Source organism: Sarcophilus harrisii, chromosome 5 (genome assembly GCF_902635505.1).
Source record: "Sarcophilus harrisii chromosome 5, mSarHar1.11, whole genome shotgun sequence".
NCBI classification, from domain to species: Eukaryota; Metazoa; Chordata; class Mammalia; order Dasyuromorphia; family Dasyuridae; genus Sarcophilus; species Sarcophilus harrisii.
Genome location: NC_045430.1, coordinates 235,418,257 through 235,428,419, shown reverse-complemented (window position 1 = coordinate 235,428,419; position 10,163 = coordinate 235,418,257). Strand labels below are relative to the sequence as shown.

The 10,163-nt window shown below is 34.8% G+C and overlaps 1 protein-coding gene across 1 annotated transcript; it reads right to left on the bottom strand.

The window, feature by feature from the left end:
• Positions 1-4,425: 4,425 nt before the first annotated feature.
• Positions 4,426-8,234, bottom strand: LOC116419472 (zinc finger protein 420-like). Its single transcript, XM_031939893.1, has one exon. The coding sequence runs from the start codon at positions 8,201-8,203 to the stop codon at positions 5,912-5,914; it is 2,292 nt and encodes a 763-aa protein (XP_031795753.1). The 5' UTR covers positions 8,204-8,234; the 3' UTR covers positions 4,426-5,911.
• Between the last annotated feature and the right edge of the window lie 1,929 nt (positions 8,235-10,163).

The window sequence follows — 10,163 nt, the reverse complement described above, 5'->3', positions numbered from 1 at the left end:
ATTAAGGATGGTGGGTAGTACTCATAATTGAGAAAAAAATTTCTTTATAGTTTGATACCAGATTTTATCATATATTTGACAGAGATATTTTTCCCTTCTCCATTTATTTTACTTGTATTTTGTAAATAATTTTCTTACAAAATGGTTTTATTTTTATATTTCATAATTTGTTTATTTTTCTTCAGTAATTTTTCCAGAGACACAAAAGTATTCTCGTCTCTATAAATGAAATAATATATGATTACTTCTTTTTACACTGTATGGTCTCAGGTATAGTGATAAATTATTGTCATTATTATTTTGCTATAATGCTATAAAATAATTCTTAACATTTTTATTAAATAATTTTTCTTATCTCAGTGAGTTTTCCTATTGTTTTAAAATTAACAAATATCAAATAAAATTAGCATTTTCATATATACTGTGAAAGGAGAGATTTACACACTAAGCTATGAATCTTAATTATGCAGGACTTGTTTTTCTTTTTAAGTAAATAAACTGAACATGTCACTTTCTTTTTAAAAACATAACATTTTCAAGATAATATACATTATCTTTTGTTTTTGTTTTTATTTTTTTCCAATTACAAGCAAAAATGATTTATAATATTATGTATTTTTAAAAAGTGATCGCCAGATTCCTTCTTTCTCTCCCTTTCCTCACTGTACCATGAGATGTCAAGGAATTTAATCTAGATTATACATGTACAGTCATGCAAAGCACATTTTTCCATATTAGTCAAGTCATGAAAGAAAACATTGACCAAAAAAACCTCATAAAAATAAAGTTAAGAAGTCTGTTTTCAGACTCCATCAGTTCTTTAAGTGGAAGTAGATAGCATTTTTCAATATAAATCCTTCAGAATTATCTGAGAATGTCTGGAGATATTTCTGAGAATAGCTGTCATTCACACTTGATCATTGTATAAAATTGCTGTTACTGTGTTCAATGTTCTCTTAGTTCTGCTATCCTTACTTTGCATCAGTTTATATAAATTTTTTCCAGGTTTTTCTGAGAGCATCCTCCTTATCATTTTTTATAGTACAGTAGTAGTCTATCAAAATCTGATACCATTTGTTCAGCCATTTTCCCATTGATATGCATTCCCTCTATTTCTAATTCTTTTCCACCAAAGAAGAGCCACAAAAAGAGCTATTATAAATATTTTTGTAATTTGAGTCCTTTTCCCTTTTTTAAAAAAAATCATCTCTTTGGGATACAGATCTAGTAGTGGTATCGCTGGGTCAAAGTGTATGCCCGGTTTTATAGCATATGGGGCATAGTTCCAAATTGCTCTCCAGAATGGTTGGATTATTTCACCCTTAGTACATTAGTGTCTCAATTTTCCTATGTCTTCTCCAACATTTTTCATTTTTCTTTTTTGTCATATTAACTAATTTGATAGTTTTTAGTTGATACCTGAGCATCTTTTAAATTATATTTGTCTAATTAATCGTGATTTATAGCATTTTAAAATATGATATAGATATCTTTGATTTCTTTGCCTGAAAAGTGCCTGTTCATATCCTTTAGCCATTTATCAATTGGGGAATGATTCATATCCTTATCATTTTGACTCAGTTATTTATATATTTGTGAAATGAGGCCTTTATCATAGAAACTTAATATAACACATTCTCTAGTTTTCTGTTTTTCTTCTAATTTTGGTTGCACTAGTTTCTGCAAAATCCCTTTTTAATTTAATGTAATAAGCAAGATCCAATTTAGATCTTGTAATGTTCTCTAGCTTTTGTTTGATGATAAATTCCTGCACTTATCCATGTATTTGAAAGGTAAACTATTCCATGGTCTCTTATTTTACCTATGATATTACGTTTTATGTTGAAATCATGTATCCATTTAAATTTTATCTTAGTATATGGTGTGAGATGTTGGTATATATCTAGTTTTTATTTAACTGCCTTCCAGTTTTCCCAGCAATTTTTGTCAAATAGTGAGTTCTTGTTCAAAAAATATATATAATAATCAAATACTAGATTACTATGCTTATAACCTATGGTGTAATGCATTCCCAATTATTCCACTGATTTACCACTCTTTCTTTTAGGCCTGATTATTTTGATGATTATTACTTTGTAACATTATTTAAGATATAGTACTCCTATGCTACCTTGCTTCACATTGTTTCTCATTAAATTTCTTGATATTCTTGACCTTTTGTTCTTCCAGAGATATTATATTTTTTTTCTAACTCTATAAAATCTTTTTTTTTTTAAAGTGTTTTATGGGTAGGATAGTGAATAAGTAAATTGATTTTGGTAGATTTTTTTCATTTTTATTATATTGGCTCAGCCTACCCATGAGCAGTGAATGTTTTTTTTTTTTTTCAGTTTAGCTCTGACTTTATTTATGTGAAAAGTGTTTTGTAATTATTTTTATATAATCCTTGGCAGATAGACTCCCTAATATTTTGTATTGTCTATATTTATTTTCAACAGAATTTTTCCTTCTATCTCTTACTACTCGCCTTTGTTGGTAATATATAGAAATGCTGAGGGTTTCTGTGAGTTTATTTTATATCTTTATATCTAATGCCAATAAATTCCAATTAATTTTTTACTTGACTATCTAGGATTCTCTAAGTATCTCGTCATATCATTTGAAAAGAGTGAGAATGTTTCCTCATTGCCTGTTGTAATTCCTTCAGTTTATTTTTCTTATCTTTTTGCCTTAGGTAGCATTCTTATACACTGTTGAGTCATAATGGTAATAATCAACTCTTTGCTTCACCTCTGACCTTACTGGGAAGACTTCTAGATTATTTCCATCACAGAAAATGCTTACTGATAGTATTAGATAAATATTACTTTTCATTTTATGGAAATTGTCATTTATTCCTAAGCCTTTTTAGTGTTTTTTTTTTTTTTTTAAGAGAAATGAGTATTGTATTTTGTCAAAAGTGATTTCTGCATCTATTGAGACAATCATATGGGGTTTTTAAAATTGGTTTTGTTGTTGATATAAATTATTATGTTGATAGTTATTTTTTAAATTGAACCTCTCCTGCCTTCCTGGAATAAATCCCACCTTTGCATAATTTATGTTCCTTGTGATGTATTCCTGTAATCTCACTGGTATTTTACTAAACATTTTTTCATTGATATTCATTGGGGAAATGAATACATAGTTTTATTTCTATGTCTTTTTTCTTCCTGCTTTAGGTATCAGCCCCATATTTGTGTCATAAAAGGAATTTGATAGAATTCCTTCTTTGTTTTCAAAATATTTTATATTGTATTAGAATTAAATATTTTCAAATAGTAGAATTCACTTGTGAATCCATTTGGCCCTTGTTTTTTTTTAGGGAGCTCACTGAAGACTTGTTCAATTTATTTTTCTAAATTGGGTTTATGTAAGTATTCTATTTTGTCTTCTGTTATTCTGGGGGAATTTATATTTTCACAAATATTCATCTATTTCAACTAAATTGTTAGAGTTATTGGCATGTAATGGGCAAAATAGTTCCCAAGAATTGCTTTAACTTCTTGTTCAATGGTGGTTAGTTCACTCTTTTAATTTTTGATATTGGTAATTTGGCTTTTTTCCTTTTATTTTAAAATCAAATTAACTTATGGTTTACCCATTTTATTGTTCCCGTTTCCAACAAATACACCTTCCAGTTTTATTTAAATTAATCCTCCATTTTATTATTCTCTCCTTTGATTTTTAGGATTTCCTGTGTGGTGTTTAATTGAAAAATTTTAATTTATTCTTTTTCCATTTCCTTTTTTTTTAAGGCTGCATGTTCAATCCATTGATCTGCTCTTTTCATATTTTATTAATATTGACATTCCAAGGTACAAATTTTTCCACAGTGCTGCTTTGACTATAGGATGATTAAAGTTGAGAATGGAGAAAGAAGATAAACTAATTTCCTTCTTCCTCCAAATCAGAGGGATCATACTGAGGTCAAGTTGAAGAAGATTGGCTTATGATCATTATATTTTTTGCCAATTTTTTTATTCTGCACTAAACTAATAATAAATAGAATGATGATTTGCAGATACATTGTAGAAAAGGAAAGCTGGCAATGGGGAACACTTAGAGCTTGGTTAGTTATCTAAGACTCCATGGTCATCCACTGCATTCTGAGCCATCACCACTCATCTTGACTTTTGAGTTGACATTGGACTCCAATGACTGAGAGAGTGAGATCCATGACGTCACCCAACTCTTTCTCAATGAAATCCAACTTTTGCAAGAATCAAAAGATATCACTGCTACCATTTTATCAGTTTCATGTATCACAAAGTCCTGTGGTAGCAGGCAAGTTCAGGTACAGATATATTGGGAGTTGTAGTCACAATCCTGCACACTGGAATCTAAATCTTCTCACTTGATTGAAGCAGCAGTGGAATTCAGCAACTCTTAGGTATCTGAGAAGTATTTTTTTTTTTTTTTTCCTCATGATTTATTTAGGTACATTTGTTTTAAAGACAGGTATATTACAAGACTATACAAGCATTCTGGCCTTATTCCACCATCTTGGATCCCCACCCATTTTCTTTTGTATGTTATGTACCTGATCTGTTGAATTTCTCAAGCTTTCCATTTAAAAATACTACAAAATAGCTTGTGCTATAGTTTCAGTATAGTTCCTGTTAGACCTCCATCATAGAATATTGTAAGAGGCTGTGGAAAGAGACATGGGAACACAGATTTAGAGCTGAAAAAGACCACAGACACTGAGTCCAACCTCCTCATTTTAAAGAGGGGTAAAGTGAGGCACTAGGAGGTTGTTCCTTGTCCAAAGTTACAATTACAGAGTCTTTGAGGCAGGATTTTTAAGCAAGTCTTCCTGACTGTAAATTCAATATTCTATCATTAAAATGCACTGCCTTCCTCTACACTGTTTTGAACATCAATTTCAATTATAAGAAAAGTGACTAAACTGTCTATGCTATGACTAATGACTATTCTAAGAGGTTTATGACCCAAAGAATAATAATAATAATCACTAGCATTTAAATAGTCATTTCATGCTTGTAAAGAGCTTCACAGACATTACCTCATTTGATCCTACCATCAGCTTTGAGGTGTTAAGAGTATATACATTCTACAGATGGGGAAAATGGAGACAGTTGCCCATGATCATGGATAGTAAATGTTAGAGACTGAATTTTAACTTGTCTTATAGCCCAAGAGCAGCACTCTATGCACTGTTCCACCTACAAGTCTAAAGAAATCATTACAGAGCTAAATTTTTGAGAATTACAAAAATATTTATACCAGAGTCTTTTGTGTCAACAAAGAACAGAAAACAAGTCAGTATTAATCAATTAGAGAATAGATGATGAAGTTATAGCATATGAATGCTATGGACTATTTTTGAAGAATATTGAAATAAAACCAATAGTACTGCAGAGAAAAATTCATACATTCATAGGGTTTTTCCATAGTATGAAAATTGGGATGTCTAATTAGGTCTGGGCTAAAGCAAGCTATTAAATAGATCCTAAGTTTTACCTCTAACACTGTTCCTGTATATAGGCAAATATGAATCTATGTCAAAGTTTTCCTATTATCATTGCTTTTATAAAGCTTCTTTTCACTGTGAATATTCTGGTGTTTAAGGACATTCCTCTTCAGCAATATGCCTTTCACCATTGAGCACAATCAAAGTCTTTCTTTACTATGTATTATCTGATGTAAAGAAAAATATACTTGACTGAAAGTCTTCCAACATTGAGTCCATATTGAGTGTACCACTAGCATGAATTTTCTGACATCGAACAATCTCTATTTGAATGTCTTTCCCCACAAAACAATTATAGTTTCATTATAGTGGTAAGATTTCTATCTAGTAAGGATGGGAAATACAGGATGACTGTTAACTGAAGGCTTTATTTATCTATTTCATCTCAATTAATTAATTATATTCATAAGGTTTCTAGTCAGTGTGGACTCTCTGATGTTCAGCAAGACTGGATCGGTGTCTGAAAGTCTTTCCACATAGATTACAGTAAAAAGGTTTCTCTCCAGTGTGGATCCTCTCATGTTCAACAAGATTGGAGCTGCATCTAAAAGTCTTTCCACATTGATTACATTCAAAAGGTTTTTCTCCAGTGTGGATTCTCTGATGATCACCAAGACTGGAGCTCCTTATGAAACTCTTTCCACATTGATTACATTTATAAGGTTTTTCTCCAGTGTGGGTTCTCTGATGTACAGAAAGTCTGGAATTGAATCTGAAAGTCTTTCCACATTCATTACATTCATAAGGTTTCTCTCCACTGTGGATTCTCTGATGTTCAGCAAGATTGGAGCTGCATCTGAAAGTCTTTCCACATTGATTACATTCATAAGGTTTTTCTCCAGTGTGGATTCTTTGATGTACAGAGAGTCTGGAGTTGAATCTGAAAGTCTTTCCACATTTATTACATTGATAAGGGTTCTCTTCAGTGTGATTAGTCTGATGTTCAGCAAGATTGGAGCTGCCCGAGAAAGCCCCTCTATCTTCATGAGATTCATGAGGTTTCTCTCGAGAATGAATTTTTTGATGTTCAGCAAAACTAGACCTCTGTCTGAAAGTCTTTCCACATTCATTACATTCATAAGGTTTCTCCCCAGTGTGGATTCTCTGATGTTCAGCAAAACTGAAGCTCTGTCCAAAAGTCTTTCCGCATTCATTACATTCATAAGGTTTTTCTCCAGTGTGGATCCTCTGGTGTTTCGCAAGACTGGAGCGGAATCTAAAAGTCTTTTGACATTGATTACATTCGTAAGGCTTCTCTCCAGTGTGAATTCTCTGATGTTTAGCAAAACTGGATCTACAGCTGAAAGCCCTTCCACACTGCTTACATTCATAAGGTTTCTCTCCAGTGTGGATTCTTTCATGTTGAGCAAGACTGGAGCTACATCTGAAAGACTTTCCACATTGATCACACGCATAGGGTTTCTCTCCAGTGTGGATTCTCTGATGTACAGCAAGACTAGCCCTCTGTGTGAAACTCTTTCCACACTGATTACATTCATAAGGTCTTTCTCCAGTGTGGATTCTCTGATGTACAGCAAGACTAGAACTCTGTCTGAAAGTCTTTCCACACTGATCACATTCAAAAGGTTTCTCTCCAGTGTGGATCCTCTGATGTATGATAAAGGATGAGTTTTCAACAAAAGTTTTGCCACATTGATGACATTCATAAGGTTTCTCTCCAGTGTGGATTTTCTGATGTTCAGCAAGACTGCGTCTGCATCTATAAGTCTTTCCACATTGATTACATCGATAAGGTTTCTTTCCAGTGTGTTTTCTTTGATGTGCAATAAGAGATGAGTTTTCACTGAAAGCTTTACCACACTCATGACATCTATGAGATTTCTCTCTAGTATGAATTCGTTGATGGTAAATAAGGGATGACTGTCGCCTGAAGGCCATTCCGCATTGCACACATTTATGTTGGTTTTCACTAGTATGAAATTTCTGATGACGAATAAGGGATGACTGTCGCTTAAAGGATTTATTACATTCATTACATCCATATTTTTTTTCATTTTGAGTTTTCTGATGATCATCTACCTTTGAATTTTCTCTAAAGGCCTTCCTACCTTCATTATCAACATAGTGCATTTTCTCAGTATGACTTTCCTGATGTCTAATTAGGTCTGAATTCAAGCTGAAGACCATCTCACATTGATTACATTGATAAGTCTGTATTTCAGAAAGCTTCTCATGAGACTTAACAACCTTTCCCTGATCAGTAAAGCTTTTCCTATATTTACTGTCCTGAGAGCAGAGTTTCCCTGAAGTCATTTTCAAACATGGAATTAAAACATAACATTGTCTGAAACTCTTTCCATATTTATCAAATTCAGAGTAACTCTCTTGTTTTTTCTTCATCTTGATATCAGAGTTACAGTTTTCTCTTAAACTGTCACAGTGACCATCATTCACAAATCTTTGATGGTGTGACTCCATCTCTGAAGCAGTCTCCCTTATTTCAAGCCTAGTTTCTTTATCTGGGCGGGGGCCTCGGGGGTCTGCTCGCTCAGGCATCCACGGACCTTCCCCTCGCTCAAAGTGGGAGAGCAAATCTTCTCTGGGAAGAGGAAGTCCCAAGAAGAGAAGGTTCCGAGCGTTCTCCAGCATGACCTCCTTGTACAGCTCCTTCTGGGAAGGGTCCAGGAGGGCCCACTCCTCCAGGGTGAAGTCCACGGCCACATCCTTGAAGGCCACCAATGCCATGGCTGCGGGGCTGAGCGGGAGCAGGACTCGGGGCCGCTTCTCTCCTTCGGGAGCAGGAGGCCGGCCTGGGGCCCGCGAGCCCGGGGCCGGCTCCGGGGCGGGCGAGGAAGGCGGCCTGACCTCGCTCCGGCTCGGATTCCGGCCAGTCCGCCCCGGGGGGCCGCCCCAGCGCCCCGCCCTTCCCTCCCGAGAAGTATTTTTGAAGGACCCTGCTGCTCACCTCCTGGTGTGAGGATGGGGCTAGAAAAGATGTCCTAAAAATCATCTGCTTCACCCAAGCCTGACTTGTTTGCTGTGGCGGGTGGGGATCCTATGCTGTGACAAAACATAAAAAAAGTATACAAAAACTTTTCCAAAGATGATTCCACTCAATATCAGCCTGTGGAATGTATGAATGTTTATTGACAACAGGAAACCTAGTAGATCTGCAGGGCAAATAGCCGCTATTGAAAGAGAACTCAGCAGGTACTACATCCAAATTGCAGCCCTGAATGAAATAAGGTTGGCAAAATGAAGGCTGGTTTACCAAAGTCAGAGCTGGATACATGTTTTTCTGTGGTGGCTGCAATAAAGTGGAGTTCTATGAAGCTGATGTAGATTTTACAATCAGAACTAATCTAGTCAACAGGTTTGCATGCCTTACTGAAAGGAGTAAACGACAGTCTAACGACAGTGCAATCATCACTTGCAGGAAAACGCCACACCATTATCATCAGTATGTATGATCCCGCCATGATGAAGTTGAAGAAAGAGGACAAGTTTATAATTCTGAGTGACTTCAATGCAAGAGTAGACAGACTCTTAGACATGGCAAGGAGTTCTTGAGAAGAATGGAGTCAGAAGGAACAGCAGCAATGGTCATTTTCTATTAAAGATTTGTACAATTCATGACCCTTTCATTATCAATATTGTTTTCTATTTATTTAAATGCAATAAAACTTTATAGATGCCCCCTTGCAGAAAATATTGGCATTTAATAGAATATCTCATTGTTAGGAGAAGAGATAAGATGTGAGAGTGACAAAGATGACCGATCATAAATTTATCCTTTTCTACATTTTTATATTCAACAAGTAGCTGCTTCAAGGCAAAATGACTACTAGAAGTCAATATCGACAGATTAGAGTCCTCTGAGTGGGAACAGTTCACTGCTAACTGGAAGCAAAAGCTAATGTAACACATGATTGGCAACAGTGGAACAGAAAAGAATTGGGGAGTTTTCAGAGATTTGGGGTATAGCATTGCATTTTCTCATCCTGGCCAGGACACTTGCAAATATCAAGATTGGTTTGATGAAAATTATGGACAAGTTCAGGAGCTGCTTAATGAAAAAGAAGAAATCATCATGGTTTACCAGCAGAATAATTCATCTGTCTCAAAGAAATCAATGTTTCACTTCATCAAAAATAAAGTACAAGCAAAGCTTAGAGAGATGCAAGATGCTATTCAGTTTTACATTGATGATAACAATCCAAAGTGCTTTTGTGATGTCTTAAAGGCTTTTTAGGTCAAAGACTCATGGTGCATTTCAACTACTTATTGCTGATGAAGTCACATTAATTAGTGATAAGGACATGATCCTTGTGAGATGGGCTGAGCACTTCCGTAGTGTATTGCACAGCCTGTCATCAGTCAATGCTGAAGCCATTGCCTCTATACATCAGATTTAAATCAATTCCTCTCTAGATGAATTTCTAACTGAAGAGGAGGTTTTGACTGTCATTAGGCTCCTCTCCTCTGGCAAAGTACTTGATATTTATTCTTTTCCAACTCAGTGGGAACATACTCTTTATTTAATTTTGGGCAGAGGGTCCATACAAGAGCTGACTGAAATATTCTAGATCATTCAAGAACAGTTATTCCCCTGGAGTTCAAGCATGTTTCCATTGTCTATCTCTCTAAAAGTAAATAAAACAGATTACCCTGTGACAATCATAGAGAAGTCTCCCTCTTTATCATT